The sequence below is a fragment of the Pygocentrus nattereri genome, chromosome 18 (genome assembly GCF_015220715.1).
Source record: "Pygocentrus nattereri isolate fPygNat1 chromosome 18, fPygNat1.pri, whole genome shotgun sequence".
Classification (NCBI taxonomy): Eukaryota; Metazoa; Chordata; class Actinopteri; order Characiformes; family Serrasalmidae; genus Pygocentrus; species Pygocentrus nattereri.
This window is the reverse complement of record NC_051228.1, coordinates 5,046,287-5,067,516: the sequence shown is the minus strand read 5'-3', so window position 1 is coordinate 5,067,516 and position 21,230 is coordinate 5,046,287. Positions and strand designations below refer to the sequence as shown.

Below are 21,230 nucleotides of genomic sequence, written 5' to 3'. Positions count from 1 at the left end.
TCCACACAGAAAGGACCCTGGTTGCCCGGCCGGGGACTCCAACCCAGGCCCTCCTTGCTGTGAGGCGACAACACTACACACCACACCTCTGTGCCACCTCAGTTTCCAACCACCGACCACTGAAAACCGCTGGATGTTAACAGTGTTATGTGCCATCTGTGCAGAATACAGTTGTCATCATGACTGAGAAAATCATAGATGGTAATTATATGGTAAATATGTTATGCTCTGTGACTCTAACATGTGCAATCTAAATATCATATAAAAATATCAGCGTCATCCAAGCTTATATGGCGAATAACACTTTGACATAGGGCTGAACGATTTGGGGGAAAATATCTGATTATTGTGCCTTCAATTGAAATTGTGATATTTTATAAAGTGAGATTCAGGCCTGATTTATTTTATCCAAGAAGACCAGAATGACCACCTTTTTCGGCATGAGGCTCGACCCTTGAACGTAGTGAGCCAGACAGCCAGTGAGTTGTGGTTGTGATGTCACAACACATGCAGGTTTGGTTGCCTCTGATTGGTCTAACTTATCTACAGGCATTTCCCAAGCGTATTAGGCTCAGTTTCCCCTCTTAAAACTTCAATGTTTTTGCTAGTCTACACCCTTAAAATCAGAGGTTCTTTAAGGGCTCTCTAGTAAAGAAAAGGGTTCTGTACAGAACCTTAAACACTCCACAGCCCATGTGCCTGCTTAAAAAGTTTGTTGCATGGTGAGATGGCTCATTAGATTGATGAAGAATGTGCTGTCCATGCTTTTGAAAAGGGTTCTATATAGCACCAAGAAGTTCTTCTATTGTTAAAAGCTTGATATCGGAACAATAGCAGAACCATTTTTGGTGCTATATAGAACCATATATAACATTTTCCATCATTCTGAGCAACTATTTCACCATGGAAGGAACCATTTGAGAAAATGGGTCTTTAAATGTTTATGGTTCTATATAGAAGCTAGAAGCTCTGTCTTCACTGAAGAACCATCTGGCTTTAATTAAAAACAAACTGCAGCTCATATGATTTGAAAATTGCCTTAAACTGCAATTCTGAACATTCATCTAGTTCAGATGTTCTTTTCTTGTGGCACCTTACGTCCTTAGTAAGGCCAAAAGGAGTGGGGACTATAGTTCATCTATGACCTGCTTTTACCTCCCCTGCTGAAAAGGTCAAAGGCCTGAAGCATGCACGTTTAATTTTAGAGCGACTGTTCGTTCCCCTGGGAAAGCCTTGTGTGCTTCTGCACAGATCAGAGCCGGAAACAGCAGCGAACATCTCTGTCAGTGCCGCTCGTCTGCTGTAGTCAATTAGAGTTGAGCTGACGTTCCTCAGCCAGTAAAGAGAATCCCAGAAGGCGTGGCTTTAAACCACATTAAACAGAGCTTCTATCATTACACCCAGAGAGCAAACACCAAAAAAAAAAAAAAAAATACAACCACAAAGAGCACGACAGGACGCGTAACGAGACGAGGCTGCGTCACTGCGTTTGTTTTTAGGGGACTATTTCTGGTTCATTTTGAAGTCGTCTTTTTGGACAGGAGCCTTGTAGATTGTTTCGGGATGCACCATTGAGCTAAAGGGAAAAACCATAGCAAATATTCACCCATATCCATGTTTAGAGCTCCTGTCTTCTCAATGTTTTTATTAAGATGTTGGTCTTCTCTGCTGAGAGATTTGTGAATTTGCCGTTTTTTAGGGTTTGATTCCAGTTGGGTGGGGTGGAATTTGGCCCACATGTCAGATCTGCTAAAATCGGAGAGTCAGCTCCTCGCGTTCCTCCACCTCACAAAGTGACTGATCTCCTGCTGCTCCGAGTCCCAGACAAAACTCCCAGCATGTAGATTATTTAAGCTTTTGTAAACTTGTTAATTGTGCTTATGAAAGTTTATCATACTGAGGGGCTAAGTGCCCCTTATTAGTCCCACAGCGGGGGAAATTTCACCTCCGCATTTGACCCATCCATGCAGTGAAACACCACATACACTAGTGAGTGCACACACCAATCAGCAGCGCCCTGGGAGCAGTTGGGGGTTAGGTGTCTTGCTCAAGGGCACCTCAGTCACATACTGAGGGTTTAGGGGACGAAACCGGTGACCTTCCGGTCACAGGGCTGGTTCCCTAACCTCCAGCCCACAACTGCCCCCAGTTAGCTGCCAGCTGCAGGACCCCACTCTGATATGTTAGCTACCCCTCCCTAATATCAAGACCCAGTGGTTCTGCAAAGATTTTTGTGCCAATCTGATTGAACATATTCTGATTATAGATTAAGACTGAGGTGTTTATCACGGTCTACTCAACCATCCGATGGGAAAATCTCTGTTTACATGCTGTTACAAACCCCAGGTTTTGTCTAGAGCACTGTGGGATCAGTAACATGTGGCATTAAAATTCTGAACTGGTGTGAATGGATTAGAAGCTTGAGGAACAGACCAATATAGAGCTTTTAAAGCCATTTTATTAAAACAAACGATAAAACTGGTGTGCCGCGATACCCGGTACCACACTGGAAGAATCAAACAGTGGACACCAAAGAAAAGAGCGAAACAAAGCCTAACCATGCTCACTTACTCTGAAACACAAAGTACTCCGCTAATCTAAAACAGGAACCAACTGGTAACAACTCTAAACTTCCCTAGCCAGAGACCAAAAGTAGTTGTGGCACTGACCCAGGGAGCTAGACAGATCTACATCTACATGGTGCGAATGTATAGGTGCGCCCCTCTTACCTGTTTGAAACCCCAGGTGGTACAACCAATCTCTTGTGAAACAAAGTTAAGTGTGCAAGTAAAATACCACAATTGAAGCACTTTCCCCAGCATAAAAGACATCACACAAACTTGCAAAAGTTAAAAGAAGCACTAAAATAAAACACAGCACACATGTAATCAGTCCCCTCTCACTTCAGCCAGCTTAAAGGCCTGCTTTTTAAAATGTAGGCTCCTCCCACAGCTGCACCAGCCAGGCCTTTGATTGGCTAGAGGTCCTCCTCACGTGATTGACTACAGCAGGTACACCTGTGAAGGGAGAGACAGCGAGAGACAGAGACACATGAAACACATGCTTACACGTAACAATGCACACTACAAGTAATCCGATCCAAAATGACGTGCACCACTTAGTGTTGACGTTACCATGACAGCGAGCATCACGTCCAGTCAGAGTGAGATGAGCAGCAGTGAGCAGTGATTGTGTTTTTAACTGCTTTAAAATGACGTCAGACTCAGGAAAACGTCCTTCACACGTCCTTATTAAAGAAGGCCGAGAGGAAGACGTCGTGCTCCGAGACACATAAGCTGGACGTCCGTCCCACCGCCGTCTTTTAAAGATCAGAGCAGAAACTTCGTCTCCTCTGCAAACCAGTTTCTGCTCCGCCGTGTTGAACAGTATAAACTTTAACTATGACGTGACGCACATGCAGAACAGCCTTAAACGTTCCGATAGGGAATGTAATCGGATACAGGCATTTCCATGGATATTATGCCTTTATTTAACAGATTATTTACCCACCTCAATCAATTGGATAGAAACTGTATTCCGAATGGCCTCAATCGGACAAGACTATTCCGACTGAGGTGTTTACACAGAAACATTCTATTCTGATTGAGCTATTAGTCAGATTATTAATGTGTTATCAGGCTACGTGTAAACATGGCTAAAACTTTACTGTACTTTACAGGAATGGCGCACAATTACAATCGAAAAAGTTCTCGACTGTGTCTGCAAGTATTACAGTGCTGATTCATAAAAGGAGCTTATGTGACCTCAGTTTCAGAAGCACAGCCCAGCAGTTAGCCAGCTATAAGTTACGGACGGGGTGTGTCTGAGATCTAGCCACCATAAGATGAAGGCCTGAGTTTTCCATCAGCTACAAAATGTTTTTAGACCTGTAAAATGACCGTCAGACAGCTTGTTCTCCACTTTGCACTGTTTATTCTCCATTCAGAGACCAGTGATGTCAAACTCATCCCATACTGGATTGAGCATGTCAGGTGTCGCTGCACTCACGGCTCTTTCAGTGCGATTTCGGAGGTCGTCCAGTGTTGTGGAACCAACGACGGATGCTCTGAGCTGATGGAGGTTCACTGTCCACGAAAATCACGCTGCAGAGTTATGACGGACTCAGTCTTGTTGACGTGGAGAACGAGGAACGCTTTCTGCTCAGGGGTCGCATCTCCCCGCAGACTGGAAGGAGCTATCTTCCGGTGACGGTCAGAGACTCTATGACCGCCACTTACAATTGGATTGTGATTGGTTCCTAGGCGCCTCGTGGCTATAAAAATATGGAGCTTTATAATCGGATGAATTTTTTTGAATCACCCTGTGTGTGTACATATGAATTTATATGTATGTATGTGCGAGTGGATTTATTTTGCATTTCATAAATTACTGTAACTTGTAATTTGACATTTTTCCTTTTTTAACTCTAAAAAAGATGAACGAATGAAAAGGAAAGTATAGATGTTTCGTATAACAAACTAGCCAAGTAATTCGTAAGTATCAATGAAGGTGAAAAAGAGATCAATAAAAGGAAAAATAGCACACAGCCTACTGGGCCTTTGACTGGCCATCTCAATTAATGCATTGAAGAAAAAAAAAACACTTCTTGTCCTTCTTGTCTTGTCATGAGCTTTACAAATAAACTACTTACTCACAATTACACCTTTTATTATTAAGATATTCCATTAGTAATGACCACTCTCATGTCCTCCTCTCTGCTGAGCTGTTGCCACTGCCTCACTGCTATCACTGTCTTAAATACAGGACAGTCTGACCAAGAGTGACCTGCTCAGTGGCCACTGCTGAAGAGTCAAGTGGACACTACACCGATTGATTGATTTATTTACTCGTTTACTTATGATTGTGTCTCTATTAGTAAGTTGTCATGCGTATTTATTCATTTATTATAAGTAAAATAGATTCAGTTCAGTTTGATTCGACTCAGTTCAGTTCGGTTCAGTTGAGAATTCAAGTCATGTCAGTTGTCAGGGGTAAAGATTCTCTCGAACACCACATTACAGACTTTCTATCATTATAGAGCACTAAAAGCACTAAAAAGAAGAATGTGAACGTCCACTACGCCCATTTTTCTCCATCTTGTGGTTGCTGCTGTCCTTCCGAATCAGTTCTTTCTGTTTCTTTCCAGCTCTTCTGCTTCCTTATGCAACACAGGCTACTCCCGTGTGATTATGAAAGAGGCTGCAGGCCTACAAGTGTTATGAGATTTGTGTAATGGCAGTTACTGTATTTAATACAGAGCAATGCAGAAGTGTTACAGATTACTGAAAGCCAGTACTGCTGGGAAATCAGGCAAAGGCAAAAATATTATATACTATATACTTATATACGTATACAGTCACGGAGATGTAAACAGAGTCGGTCGGCATGGTTTGGTGTGAAATGGTTCATGGTAGAGACTCCCGATTTCTTTACAGTGGTGGTGATAAGCACAGTGGGGTAAGCGCCCTACACTACACCAATAAGAGTCCTTGGGCAAGACTCCTAACACCACCTTCGCCTACCTGTGTGAAGCAATCAAATTGTAAGTCGCTCTGGATAAGAGCGTCAGCCAAAATGCCATAAATGTGATAGGAGCCAGCGGTCCCCATGACCACAACACAAAAAGATAGCCGTTTTATTTTTATATGCAATGTTGATGACGGCAAAACGGTTGTTTTGGCTGCTGTTTACTCTTTATGGCGTCCTCTCTACAACTAATGGGTTTTAAAAGGTACATTTTAGGCCTAAAGCTTATATGAAAGCTATCATAAACAATGTTTGAGGCATCCGGCAAAATATTCTTAACTTATTCGTATTATAACTGTCCCTGAGGGAGCTTTTAGAGGTGGACGTCCGGTTCCTATCACCAGCACTGCAAATGATTCTGACTTTAAGTTTTTCTAGAATGGATCATTTCACACCAAACCGCTCTGAATGACTTTGTGATTGAATCTCACAAAAATTTACTGTCCTCATATGAGAAAGTGACTGTCATATGCTGGCGATTCCGACACGAACATTTCAGAAATCTAGGATGGTGAAAAATGGGAGTTAGCAGCCTCCTCTATTAAGTCATCTCATTTTGTTGACATCAGCAAATGGAAGCAAGTTTCTCTTTCAGTGAAACTGAACACGTATGAACCATATTTTTAATCAAATACATATAAACTTACTTACTTTATGATTTGATTAAGATTTTCTTCATATATTGTTCAGTAAGGAGCTCCTATGGTGACATTGTGATTATTTTTAATAAGTTGTGGCCACAAATTACTGGATTACTACATTAAGGCAACAAGTTACTATATTGAGGCTAAACGTAGATTACTATATTGTGGACACAAATGACTATATAGAGGCCACAAATTGCTATATGGAGGCCGCAAGTTACTATATTAAGGTCACAATGTTTCACATTGAGGCCACAAATCACTGTATTCATGCCACTAGTTAGTATATTGAGGCCACACATTAGTATATTGAGGTCACAGTTTACTATATTGAGACCATGATTTTTTATATGGAGCCCTCAAATTACTATATTCAGACCACAATATATTGAGGTCACTTTTTACAATATTGAGACCACAATTTAATATATAGATGCCACTGTTTATTATATTGAGGCCACGGAATTCTATACTGGGGCCACAAGCTATTAGAAACTTAAATAGTGGCCTCAATATATGCATTTGTGGCCACGCAGTATTAAAAATAGAATCACGTTACAGGCTCCGAACTTCAGAAGAAAGCAGCGAAGTTTTGGTTTCTGTCTGTACCAGTTCGGCCCTGACCAGTTCGGCCCTGGTCACTTCATTCATTGACGTGGACCCTGTGTAGCAGCGCTGCACGAGACTCTTGGGCGGCGGCAAACAACGCCTGAGAGGGGTGATCGTAACGACACCACCAAAAACAGACACAGGTTCGAGCAGCAGGGTAGCGCGAGAAGAAAGGACAAATGAAGGATTTAATCGGAATGAAATAAACGCCGATTCAGGTCATTTTAAACGGCTTGGATTTGTTCAGAAACGCGCTTTTTCAGTTCGGGACGACGCCGCGCCCCCCTCTGGTCCGGAGTGGACTGGTCCGAGAGGAAAGGGGAATGGCGAAAATCATAACGGAACAGAAACTGAAGGGGAGCTGAGGCTGTAGAGCCGCTCGATATGGATCGACATCGCTGTGGGTCTGCGCTTATGTGGTAGAGGTGACCGAGGTAGGGCTCCTTTCGCTCGAACTTTTAGCCCGCAGCCGTCTGGCCGGGCGAGGGTCAGTCTGGGTCAGGCATTCTGTGTATGAAGCTGAAGTCAGCGTCTTATTCCCCAGCGTCTTGTTCGAACTTGCCCGTTCCACCTTAAATGGTGCAGCAGTTCCGTCCTGGCGCTTCAGTAACTGGCGAACGGCTGCACCATTTAAGGTGGAACGGGCAAATTGGAACAAGAGGCTGACTTCAGCTTAGTGTTCTGCAGGCTGTGCTGTCACAGAGTCCAGATGGTCCAGATGTAGTTTGGGTGGCTTTGACACTGTAGACCAGAAATCAAGTTTGCTGGTCAGAGCTCAAGTTGGCTAGAAACTGGGGAGAAATTTGTTTATTATTATTATTATTATTATTATTGCATTTCTCCTAATATATGATTAAAGGGCCCATATCATACATTTTTGTGTTTTTTTTACCCTGTTTGTGTTTTTGTAATTTATGTCCCATGTAAATTATTCATAGTAGCTAATATAGTAATTCACAGATTCATTTAAATGACCAATGACTGTTTACCCCTTAAAGGGGAACTCCATAGATTTTTCTCAAATTCTCCAGAGGTCACTTGTTCAGATGTAAACAAAGTCATTCCGAGTGGTTTTATCGCCAATGCCCTGTTCTAGAGAAACTCGCCAAGTCGGAAATGTTCACAGTGGTGGTGATAGGAACCAGACGACTGAGCAGTTTAACTCATCTTAAATTCCCTCACTGTTTTTTTCCTTTTTAGCATGAAATGGCTATGAATACGCCGTCCCATGCCCAAGACATCGTTCCATGACTTTTGGACTACAGTGTACTATTAAAATATGTTAATGGTGGAGAGATACATGTAGGCTGCTATAAGGCAAAGCAGTGTCCAGTAAAGCTTTTTTGTTTTTCTAGATTTTCCACTATTTTACCACCATCAACATCACATTTAAAACTTGTGTAGGTTCACTGGAGGGTTTGGAGAGTAAATAAAATGAATACATGTGTGTCGTAGACGTGGTGACGTCTGGTTCCTATCACCACCACTGTAAAGAAATCAGAGTTGGAAGTTTCTCTGCAGTGCAACATTTCGCATCAAACCGGTCTGAATAAGTTTGTTTACATCTAAGTGAGTGAACTTTGCGTATCTTGAAAGACTGAATTCCATTAAAGCTGCCATTACGCTGCAAATGGAAGAACTAAGTGAAATCAAACTACCGCCAAACACCCTGTCGTAAATAAATGTAGATGAAGATCCTAAACCTGGTCTTAAACCTAACCCTGGTACTAGGATTAGCGCTATCCTTAACACTATCCGACTGAAGTGAGTTTGAGCTGGTCTGATTGGCCCCGTATTGTGCCTCGTTCAAAAAGCCGTCCAAGCCGAAACACTCCTTATAGCGTCAGTGTGAATGGGCGGGGCTAAACTCTTTTGAACCTTGAGTAGATGAATATTTCTAAATGCATTCGTTTTTTGTAACATCACAAAACGTTAAATTCAGAATAGCCACTTTTAGCAGCTTATGTTCCATGTTTCATTTCCGAAATGGTTTGGAAGTTTGAAAAAGTCCCTTTAACATATTTAGTTATAGATTAAGTCATTGATCTTGAACCCTGCGTGAAATAGACATCATTGAGTGTGTTTACATGCACTTACTAATTCAAAAACTCAAGATCTGATTTTGTCAGTCATCCGATCAACGCATGTACGGGCACTTGAGTGATCAGATGATGGGGAAACTCCAGATCTGCAGGAATTGGGCCGAAATCGGATTTTTGCCTTACAGCTAACCAGTAAACTCACAGAAGAAGATGTGACGTGAACTCAAACTTCATGCCACAGATTTTTATTGTGACACTTTACCTAAAAATATAAACATACATCATCTGAAAAGCATGGACGCTCTGAAAGCTCCAAAAGGCGTTTGCCTGTTTTCGGTACCGTGATCTGTTTTCGCACAGGTGCAGACTGAGAGAGCCGAAAGAAATCAGAGTAAGAGCTCACCTGCACTGAGAAATCTGAGTACTGAGCTGAAACCCAGCCTCTTTATCAGATTCCTTAATCAGATTTCTAGAACTTACTCCGATCTAAGAAATCAGAGTGACTGTTTCAATAATCAGATAACTGCCGACATCTGATCATTATCAGCTTATGGAGGGCATGTAGACGCACATATTGATAGCTCTAGTTTGAACCTCGTGTGTCCAAAGTGGTCAGTTTAAAGGACAGTGAGGAATGTTCTTAGCTTTTAATGGAAGTTAATATAACAAGAATTTTTCCAAGCTTTTTTGGGGCATTTCTTTTGAAAAGGCGACTATGCCAAACTCACGGAACCGCATCCAAAAATATTTGAATGTCACCGGCGTCCTTGTATATGCTTATTATTTAGTACATCGGGTGGGGCGCTATATGATACAGCAAAAAGTTTGAGGAGTTAGTTTTTGTTTTTTTTCACATTTTTTTTTACACAAATTCTCGTTACAGTATTTGGTTGTTTTTGTTCTCTTTCTTGATATTTATTGTTGATATTACTTGATATTTACTCTTGATATTACTGTTGAATCTCTTTACTTTAATGTTTTTCCTGTGAACTGTAAAGACGTGAACCAAAACAACCAAATATTTTACGGCTGAAGTATAAAGAAACGTCTCGGTGGTGGTCAGCGTGTTGTGGTGGTGAGATATAACGCTATATTTTGTAAAAAAATCTCTCTATGTTTAATAATTTGCTTTAAAATAGCAAGTTTGACATCAGCAAACAGGTTGTGAAAGACTCACCGGCCACTTTATTAGTGGTTGGTTAGTGTAGTGTGTAACACCTTTGCTTTCTACGCTGTAGACTGGGGTTCAAGTCCCCCATCTGGGTAAGCTCCCTACACTATACCAATAAGAGTCCTTGGGCAAGACTCCTAACACCGCCTTGGCCTACCTGTGTAAAAAATGATCAAATTGTAAGTCGCTCTGGATAAGAGCGTCAGCCAAATGCCATCAATGTAAATGCAATGTCAATGTATTAGGTACACCTGTTCGGTTGCTTGTTAACACAGATAGCTAATCAGCCAATCACAGAGCTGCAACTCAATGCATTTAGGCATGTAGAGGTGGTCAAGACGACTTGCTGAAGTGCAGACCGAGCATCAGAACGGGGAAGAAAGGGGATTTAAGGGGCTTTGAACGTGGCGTGGTTGTTGGTGGTCTGAGTATTTCAGAAACTGCTGATCTACTGGGATTTTCAGTGACTGTATATTCAGTGTTGCGGTAATAAGAATGTGGTCTCTTGAATTGGAAAGTGTTACTTAAAATGAATTTAATATCAACAGTGAATCATAGTTTGTATATCCAACCAAAAAAATGTATTGTGTTAAATTGGGTTCCAGTGTTTGTCTTGTTCGTAAGACTAACCAGACGGTTTTGTGTTTGTTTTTTCAAATTATGCTAAACAGGTTTCGTCGCGACAGTAGATGTGTGAGATGTAAGATTGGTGTGTGGCCACTCTCAGTGTCGCCTTCTCACTCACTTTCACAGTTTCACATAGGAAGTCTTACTTTGGTACTTGGGTTGTTCAGCCGTGTGCAACACTGTGTGTTTACACATTTGAATATTCCGACAGAATTTTTTTTTTCCACAGTAAATGTTTGTACAAACTCAGTTTGTCTCAGTTTGCACTCTGTACTCCAGTGGATGCCTCCATAGGCCTGTTTTGAAAAGATCTGCAGGACATTCGTCCCTTTAGAGTCAGTCAAAATAGTGAGCGCAGACTGAACGCCCCAAGCCCCTACAGGGGGTCTTCGGTGGATTGTGTGATGAGTAGGCCATATGTGCCTGTCTTTATTACTGTGTGGCCTGCTATAGACGGCTTCATCTGACGTGTTTTTGTTCTTAGTAGTATGCCATCTTGTCCATTTATTAAATATTATCAGTCCATATCTAAAAAGTGATGCTTGTTTAAAAATGGTAAGTCTTAAACATCATTAAAATTGAATATATACGTGCCAACTGACCACAATTCGTGGCCATCCAGTGCCCACTATAGATGTTATGTGTAGTGTTTTCAGTGTTAAAGAGGTAATGAATAGAGCTGTAGCTGTGCTCGTGGATGGACACTTAAAGATGATGCCGCAGCAACAGTGGTGTAAATGACCTAGACTCCAAAGCAATGGATGATGAGCTTGATATCAATGAGAAAAATCTTAGATGTAAGTTATGTATCATTTTCTGTGCATTGTTATGTAACATAGCATGTGAAAATGTGTGTGCATGAGGGCATGTCACACCTAGCCCACCCTTTGACCTTCCTCTGACCTCTAGGGCATGGCTGGAGTTCTGTTAGGAAGTGCAACACACCTGAAAAGGCCGAGCATGCTGGAACCAGCCTCTTCTACAAGTCGAGCTGTGTCAGCCAAGCTCAGTGAGAAACAGAATCGTCTAATTCCAGGATGAAATAGAGATCTTTCAAGATACCTTCTATTTTTTGACCTCATCTCAGTGTAAAACTGAAACCTTTTTCCTCAGCTGCACCAGCACTTGCTTGATGTTTTTTATGTGCTCTCACAATGATAACCAGGACGCTGTGAACTGTGTGTGTATCTCTGTGATAATCTGCACTGATGTTCCCACACTTGCTGGAACATTGTCCCTTGATCAGTTACCCAGATCAATCTGAAATTGACTGGCATTTTTCTGGGCCACTTCCGAAGCTTTGGTTACATGTCAGCAGGATTAAGAATCCTGCCCTTGTGAATCACTCAGGACACTGTTGGATCACGGACGCTTCAGAAGACACAGCAATCCCCGGTGCAGCAGGTTCCTGCTCCCAGAGTGATAGTCAAGCTTCTCTGAACAGTTCCTTGATCCCTGTAACTAGACTCATGTTCTGAAAGCTGACTCTCAGAAGAATTAGGAACCCTTTTCTATTCTGTACTAGTCTCACTAGATTGCATGTGCAGCTGAGAATTAGTGGGACCATGACCAGGACTCTGCAACTCCCAGTACTGCTGGGCCAGGTTCCTATGGTCATTGCCAGGATGCTCTGAACTGTTCATCTGTCTGTCACTATGACTGATGTTCTGACAGTTAATGCTGAACGCTGTCCCCAGAGCAGTCACCAAAGATCGCACTAAAGTTTGTGGACCATTCCTGAGCCTTTAAGTCTAAGAAAATAGGAATAAAACCTGTTGCCTCTTTGTATTAGTCACCCATCACTCTGAAGTTGACTGAGAGTTTGTGAAGCCCTCCTGGACTTCCAAACAGGATTAAGAACACTTCAGTATCCTTTTGTACTAATCACATCAGATCACTGTGGGATTGCATGTGAACCTGAGAAGAACCGGTACCATGACTGAGACTCTGCAACTCCCAGCACTGCAGGTGCAGGCTCCTGGGGACTGGGAGGAAAACGGCTCAAGTGGAACCACAAGCGGAGACCCAGCTGGACCACCTAGCACACCACCAAGCACTTCACAAAGCCCTGCCTCCAGTCCCTCCCTGCGGCGCAAGCGCTTCAAGATGCGACGCATGAAGAATGTGCAGAGCGAGAGGGAGGTGGCTGACGGCAGCTCCCCTGGGAACTCCGGCTCCAAGGAATACTTGCAGCTCCCGTCCATCGAGATCACACCATCCAGCGATGAGGATGCTGCCTGGTCCAACTGCTCCACACCCAGTGCCTCACCACGCCGTAAACGCTTCCTCCTGCGCAAGTGGCTTCGAGGGGGTGACAAGAAGGAGCAGAGCAGTGAGAGCAGGTCTGTATAACAGGCCGGCAGAACCTTGTTCCTCTCTCTTCTCCACCCCATCCCACCATGTTCACCTGCACGACCCAACCCTGGCTTTCTAACCCTCATCCTCAATGAACCTCAGCTTGGTTCCATACTCCATTGGCATGTCTGAAACCTGTGGCTGCAGATGCGTAACTCAGAATTGCTGTTTTTTTGTCTTTAATAATGAAAATTTTTTATACATGGGGCATTTATATTTGTAGGTCGATTGACTTGATTGTCTGGACGAAGCAAGCAAAAACAAAAAATGCTACATTGTGGAATTTTAGTTGTAGTTTTTGGTCAGCCTTAAATGTTCCTGCAAAGACAAAAGACAAAAACAATGCTTCTTCAAGGGTTCTTTGGTAAAGAAAATCGATCTATGTAGAATCTTGACCATTCAAAGAATCCCTTGCACGATTAAAGGGTTCTTTGCATCATGAAGGGTTCTATAGATTGATGGAGAATGTGCTTTAGGTGGTTCCATGTAGTACCTTTTTGAAAGTGGTTATATATACAGGGAGATTCACTTGAAAGAGGCCCTGTTGTAATTCTCTTTAGGATGGAGTGGTAGTATCCAGTAGGGTTCTTCTATTTTTACCACTACTTGTAACAATAGAAGAACCCTTTTGGATGCTATATAATGATCCTTTTCAAAAAGGTTCTAGAACCATCTGTAGCACATGCACGCATATTTTATATCAATCTAAAAAGCCCTTTCCCGATGCAAAGAAACCTTTAATGATGCAAAGGGTTGTTTGAGTGTTCGTGATTCTACATAAACATTTGAACCAAAAGGTGAAAACTAGTATTGCTAGTATTGTGACTAGCAGTTTAGCTTGTGGCTAATGCTTCAGTTTTTGGCTAACAGATTATCTTGTGTCTAGAGCATTGGATTGGGATAAGATAAAGCACAAGTTTTGTTTCTAATATTGTTCTTTCATTTTTGTTGAATTCTCTGATAAACCGAAGATGGAACCATTGACATATTGATATGACACTCCATGTTTTTGCAAAAAATGTATCGATTCGTGACCCCAGCTTATCATATCAAACCTATTTCTGAATTTTGTAAATCGTTACGCCCCTATGTTATAGATGTGTGCAGTCATGTTCGTGTGTATATGGAGTGTTTTAGAGCTTCACTTAGTTTAAGTTCAAACCAGCTGCTTCAGGCCACACCGTGGTCTCAGGGCCTGGTCCTCACAACAAACCAGAGGCTCGGCCGCATCTCATGTGGAGGCTGGGAACAAAAGCTGGTCCCTTGGGGTTAAATAACCCTAAGCCTAGCATGAAGACCTGCAGACTTTCTGTGCACCCCACCTACGGTGCCTCTTGCTCGTCCAGCTGCTTCAGTCGATACCGTGGCCTCAGGGCCTGGTCCTCGCAACCGCAACCAAGAGGCTCCACAGCGTCTCAACTAATATCAGTAGTATGAATGACTGTAATATTTAACAAATTCCAGCGTTGCCTGACGGTCATAGATGAAAGCTTGAATGTAAGAGGCACATGTGTTTTGGGGATGACACCCACTAAGAGTTCACTCTGTGATTGGTCCCTATAACTGCCTTGGGTGCACTGTATGGTCATATTTAAAAACCGAACCGACCTCCTCAGGGGCCTCTGGTCTGCTTATTTGGTGCACACCAGGGTTTGAATAGCATTAACATTTATTCTAACAAATTGCAGTAATAAAGCAATCGTTGAACCAAAGCTGGCAACTGTGAACAATCACATGAATGGCTTGATCCAGCCGTCTGAGATGTTCCCCTGAGTGTTGTGTTGGGGAATGTAAGACTTTCCTCTTTTACATATTGCAGCCTTTCGCTATATCAGTATTTCAGAGGTCAACGTTGTGAGGACATATTTTGAAGCCACTTTTCCAGCCGAAGATTCCTCATGCCGCGCTCGGGCTGCAAAAGGCCCACGTGAGCCTGGCCCTGTTTGCTCTCTGGGGACTGATGGCCCTGTGGTGACATTTATAGCATGAGGAGGTTGTGCACTGCAGCCACAGGGCTGTACAGGGGCGCTATTAAATATTCATCAGCGCACTGCCTTCTGAGGAGCCTTCGTTTTAAAAATAAAACAACAAGCTTTAAGTACTGATCCCAGAATCCAAGACGGGTCCCTTTGGTGTGCTTAATGTTCCATTCTGTCACAGCAGAACAATCATAATATTACCCAAACCTTACCAAATGTTTCGGTAATGACAAGTTTAGACCATATTAAGCAGAACTAAAAAATGCTTTTAACATTTGTATACAAATAAAATCATAATATTGTGCAAAAGGTTCACTGAAGAAAATGTTTCGGTAGTGACAGTTCTTGTTGCAAACTGATTTTCAGACACATTTACTCCGAAACAATGGGATGTAACTGCTCACCATGTGGACAGGGATGCGGCCTGATTTCCTGCTCTAAAATGCAGGGGCGTGGCTACAATATGGCTCCGCCTATGGACTAAAACTGTTTCCGTAACGACATGAAAATGTGGGATTTTTTTGTGTGTGAATTTTTTTTTTTATTTATTTAAAAGCTAAACTCATGTAAACTCAAAATCTTTCAACTTTCCATACATTTTTAAGGAATTTCAAAGTATTTTTTCTTACTTCTAACCCAGGGGTCGGCAGCATGAATCAGATTAGTAGGTAAAAATAAAATAATCCTCCTTTACAGTAAAATAAAGCTCTGCTGGTCCTTCAACACAGTTTAGCACTAAATGGTCTTAAACTCTGGAGTTAACCCTGAAGAACAGAGCAGACTGCTGGTCTCAGCCAGCTAGTAACTAACGAAAAGGCAGTGGACGTATTTGCGTTTATAATCACTCCAGCTGCTTTCCTGATACGTTTAATCTGCAACGAGAAACTGGCAAGCACTAAAATGTCATGTTGAACTTTAAACGGCGAATGAGAAGCGACTTCAGCCTCGCAAAAATCAAACATTTTACAAGAAACTGTTCTACTTCTAAGGAAAAGTTTCCTGCTGGAGATGCGAGAAAAGCGATTGTAACTGAGCTAATGCTTAAAGTTGAGCAAAGTCAGTCTTCGTTTATTTTACATTTTTTAGTCTACAGCAGTACATTAGGCATATTTAGAGCCAAGATGGTAAATAAAATGGACATGGTTTGATTTTGTTAAAAGGACAAAATTGCTCTTCTTAACGTTTGAGTTGCCGACCCCTGCTCTGACCTGTCTAACCAATGGAAAACGCCCAATGATGGATGATTTTCTGTATATTTAGCTTTACTGTCTATTGATGTCTTGGGTTTAAATAGATCGTCGCATCATACTTGTAAATATCTAAGGTCTGAATACTTTATTTTTTATTAAAATATATATTTTTTATTTTTAAATCCTCTTTTAGTTCATTACAGTTCCCAATCATGTGGTGGTGCAATGGAAGGTGTGTGGTATTTTTATCACCTGTGTCAACTTCCCTTTAACGTCTCAGTTCCACGTAATGTGGGGAAATATGAGTTCCTTTTCTTTGATGAGCATGAGCCGTATGTTGGTTTTGCTCCATAGCCTCATACTGAAGGCTTGAAAGGCAGGCGGATTTCACTGTGGGCTTTGCCAGCATGCTTTGTCCCACTTTGGCACTTTGATTTGTTGCAGACTTTTAAAAATTCATGACTCCCAGAATGATTTGCAGACGACCACCAACTCCGACTCGAAATGAAGTCACTCTACATTTTATGCCTTATTTTGGGCTCATTTTACAGCGATAATAAAATTCATAAAAATCCATTCATTTTCCATTTTACCTTAAATAACAGCTGCTAGCAGATAGGAGCAAGTCATTGTCAAATGGTATGTAGGTATCAGAAAGACACGTCATATTTGATATCATTCAAAATGGTTTGATGTGAAATGGTTGGTTGTAGAGAAACTTACCATTTCTGATTTTTTATACAACAAACGACAGTTTTGATAGTCAAATAATCTATCGTTTATTCGAATAATCAATTGTTTGAATTATTAATCGCTCAATTACCAAATAACTGTGTTTCTGGCAGACTTGTTCTCTGGGAAAAGTTACATTTGAGGGATTTTGTGTAAACGTTCCATTTCAACGGTAACCATTCGTCCAACTCCACTGTATGTTTGCAGAGAACTACCTCCTATAACAGTCTGTCTACAGCAGTGAGGTCCGGCCATGCAGGCTGATGGGTTGAGAAGCGTTCTGGCTGTGCTGTTATTTCGCCATAACATCACGATTTTTTCACAAACCCTGTATCGCTCTGCTGAGACCTTGTTGCTAAGCAACGACTTTGACAGCTGGAGGAGATGCTCAAGCCATGCGAACGTTTTTACTTCTTACTTTGCCACAGACTGAAAATGACCGACAGCCGATTTGCTCCGACTCTGAAGATGAGACTACACTAAATTCCCAAACTAATGTCATCACCGAGCGGCTTTTCAGTCGGCAGCTTGAATCAGCCAGAAATGAACTGAATACCGTTCACCAAGCAAATGGGCTGTAAGAAGCTTTACAGACCGGCTGGAACAAAACAACATTGATACTGATCTGACAAAACTGAGCTGAACTTGATATTGCATCAGTTTCATGGCTCAGTCCGTACTTCAAAAGGCGGGGCTTACAGCAGACTGAGCAGTGAGTGGGCGGAGCTCGTTACTCTAACGTAGCAACAAGCTGCTTGTTAAGGAGCTATAATTTGGCCGAAGGAACTGAATGTTAAAACATATTAAACGCCGCGTTCACGGCCCAGTTTGTTCATTTCTTACTGTATTTATTTAACTGTTGTATAAAAGCAGTAGAGACACTCGAGGTCATGTGTTATTGCGAATAGCATCATGGTTGTGCTGATCTACGGTGATCAAATCACAGCCGTGACGTTATTTTATGATAACACACTCCCTCTCGTGTTCTATTAGTGATGACAAACGTTAGCGGGGGAAGCAACTGTTTGCAAGAGTTCTGCTATGTTCGCCAAATTTAAGCCCACTGGTGGCCTCGACGGTAAGACAGCGATGCAAGTCGAGTAAGTCGAATAGTCGTTTTACTAAAGTTTCCTGCTGGAGATGTGAGAAAAGCGGCTATAGCTGAGCTGAAGCTGTAAGCAGAGCAAAGTCAATCTTTGTTCATGTTATATTTTTTAGTGTAAACTATTACATTAGCACATATTGAGACATATTTACAGCCAAGATGGTAAAACATTACCCTAAAATCTGATCGTCGGTTTTAGTCGACTAAGTCGAATAATCGTTGCACCCCTATTTTACAGCGGTGGCTAAAGGAACCAGGTGTCTAAAACACAAACATAGCCATTCTGTTTACTATCCAAATCCACCAGTTAATCTCCACACCTTTTGAGTATGTAATGTGGATAATGGTGAAAGGGTAAATTGGGCAGGTGGGGGGTGGGGGGGTGGGGGTGGTATTTGGGCCTGTTTTGCTTTACACCACCCTACATCAAGAATGGATTCAAAGCTTTTCAAAACTACTGTAAACAGTGTCTCGGGCATCAGGCAGCGCATTATAACCATTTCATATAATTACGTTCTGTGAAGGAAGTTTAAGAGGGGAACTCCAAAACTTTTAAAACTCTCAAACAAAGTCAGTCCAAGCAGTTCGATGTGAAATGCAGAAACTTGCAGAGTCAGAATTGTTCATAGTTGTCACAGGGCTTACAACAACCGGACGTCTGAGGTGCTTACTGCCCATAACAACTCCCTCACAGAAAGTTATTACATGAAATGGATATGAATTCACTGCCTGATGCCAAACACGTTGCTTTATGGTAAGGTTTTAGCTCAAGTATGCAAAATAGTCCCCAAACAGAATTGATTTTTTCAGATTTATTACTAGTTTATCATCATCAACATTGCATATAAAACCCTGAAGACTCGTGTAGGTTCAGTGGAGGTTTTGCGTAGTGAATAAAACGGCTATAGTGTGTTGTAGTCATGGCGACCCCTGGTTCCCATCACCACCTCTGTAAAAAAAAAACCTGTCTGTTTGTTTCTCTACAGTAAACGTTCTCACATCAAACTACTCTGAATAACTGTGTTTTGAAAAATTAGGGGACCTCCCCTTTAACTCTTCAGATGCCTGGTTCCCACCACCACCACTAGGAGGAATTAGGACTATGTGCATTTCTCTAGGAGGGACACCAAACCGCTCTAAATGAGGTTGTTTACGTCTTAACCATTCATGTTAGCTATGTTAGCCTTGCAGAAGTAAAGAAGCAAACTTCAGACCCCAAACATGTCCTGGCTATATGCTTATATCTGGGAAAAGAGGCGGAACATTTGCTTTTTCGGTCAAACTGTCACTTAAATTTGCCGCATCTGCTGAATGAACTGGGCCGGAAAGCTTCATACAGGCTCGTACGGACAGATGCACGGATGTAAACGTAAAGCTTCTCCATTCCTCTTGACCTGCTGAACGTTAGTGTGGAGTATTGTGCAGTTTCGTGAGATCTGCTGTGAGATTTCCAGGCAGTTCTGAAAGATGTGAGCCGATATCTGCTGCCTGCATGCTCCAAACACGCAGCAGTCACATCTTTAAGGCTACGCTCTGCTGCATGCCCCCACGGCAGAAAGGAGACATGTGTGAGGTGCTCACATGTTCTGACCCCTGCTCTCTGTGCTCTCTGTGTTACAGCAGTCAGCAAAGCAGCATACAGAGCAGCCATGAGGAGGACACCACGCGCTACCTGACCCCTAACATCCGCGAGGAGAGGTAGGTGCTGCTTTTTCGGAGTCAGAATCGTTCACAGTGGCGGTGATAGGAACCAGACGTCCGCCACTAAAAGCTCCCTCACAGAAAGTAATTACACGAAATGGTGATGAACACGTCGCCGGTTTGATCCCCAGAGCCAACAGTATGCTACTGAAGTGCTCTTGAGCGAGACACCTAACCCCCAACTGCTCCCCAGATGGGACTGCCCACCACTCCGGGCAGGTGTGCTCACTGCACCCTAGTGTATGTGCATTTACTGTGTGTATGCTGGTGTTTCACTGCATAGATGGGTTTAATTGCGGTGGTGAAACGTCCCCGTTGTGGGACTATTAAGGGTCACTCAATCTTAGTCTAGTCATTCATGACAACATCAGTTAAATGTGTTAGCCAGCAAGGCTAAATTTAGCCAACTTCTTACTCGAATTTTCCATTCCACCTTAAATAGAGCAGCAGTTACTCTCAATTCCGCAAGAGGGTAACACCAGATCAGACGGTAAACGAACTTGTAAAGCTCATTTCATCATTGAGATTATTAATTATTGTTATTGGCAATATACTCGTTCACTTTTTTGTTTACTTTCATATAGGTGATGCTCTTTAGTCTAGATTCGTACAATTTATTTTTAATATCCTAAGCAAAATGTGCAAGTTATCACTCCAGCAAGCACTGCCGTCGTTTAGAGACAGTAGTGGAAACAAATAAATAAATAAAAAACAAAAAAAAACCCAAAAAGTAAATAAATTCAAAAAAAGGTTGAAGTTATTTTAGCATTTCTTTTAAATATTTCTCATGTTTCATATCGTGATAAAAACGGCACCACGCGTCATATCTTGAAACGTGTGTATTGTCACACCTCTTAATAAACATTGTTTAATAAGGTTTCATATCATATCAACCCCCCACCCTCCCTCGCCTCTGTCCACACCCCGTCCACGCCTTCCGTGTGTAGAAATGAAGCTACGTAAACAGCCTGTTTTGAACGTTTTCTTGCAGTGATGTCATAGAAAACACTGTATTTACATATATCCACCTATTCAGCCAACGGGAGTTTAGCCCCGCCCATTCATGCCGAAGTTATAAGGTGTGTTTCAGCCTGGACTGCCTGGGAACTTTACAGGAGAAGGACAAAACCTACTTTACTTTTAATGCAAGTCAATGGAACCAGACCTTTTGTCCTAGTCATTTTGAGTCCAGTGTTTTCAAATTATTTCAAAAACTGACAAATGAAAAGAAATTGGAGATCCGAGGTTTTGTTCAGCAAGTATATCAGTCTTAAAGGCAGCCTTTTCTATTCTAAGGGATAAGAGAGGTTGGAAAGGTCAGTTGCTTTGGAAAAGTGGTCAAAAGTCCTCAGGGGAAAAAAACTAAATACTATAATATCTCATAGACTCCTAGATATTCCTAATATCAATATTACTGCTGTTAATATTAGTAGTATAATCACTTGTAGGTAGTTTGACCAGAGGAGGATGGGTCCCCCTGGTGAGCCTGGTTCCTCCCAAGGTTTCTTCCTCAGTTCTGAGGGAGTTTTTCCTTGCCACTGTTGCCCCT

The 21,230-nt window shown here is 42.1% G+C and overlaps 1 protein-coding gene across 6 annotated transcripts in view; it reads left to right on the top strand.

Annotated features, from left to right (window-relative positions):
- Nucleotides 1-21,230, top strand: part of gramd1ba (GRAM domain containing 1Ba) — a 182,206-nt gene that overhangs the window by 54,329 nt on the left and 106,647 nt on the right. For 4 of the 6 annotated variants that reach the window (XM_037546942.1, XM_037546944.1, XM_037546946.1 and 1 more), the window contains exons 2-3: nucleotides 11,529-12,961; nucleotides 19,601-19,678. In XM_037546942.1, the coding sequence (XP_037402839.1) occupies nucleotides 12,555-12,961; nucleotides 19,601-19,678 (485 nt within the window). In that variant the 5' untranslated portion in view covers nucleotides 11,529-12,554. Of the gene's footprint in view, nucleotides 1-7,104; nucleotides 7,214-11,528; nucleotides 12,962-19,600; nucleotides 19,679-21,230 lie in introns of those variants that run through there. The other 2 variants (XM_037546943.1, XM_037546947.1) reach the window with 2 other exon arrangements.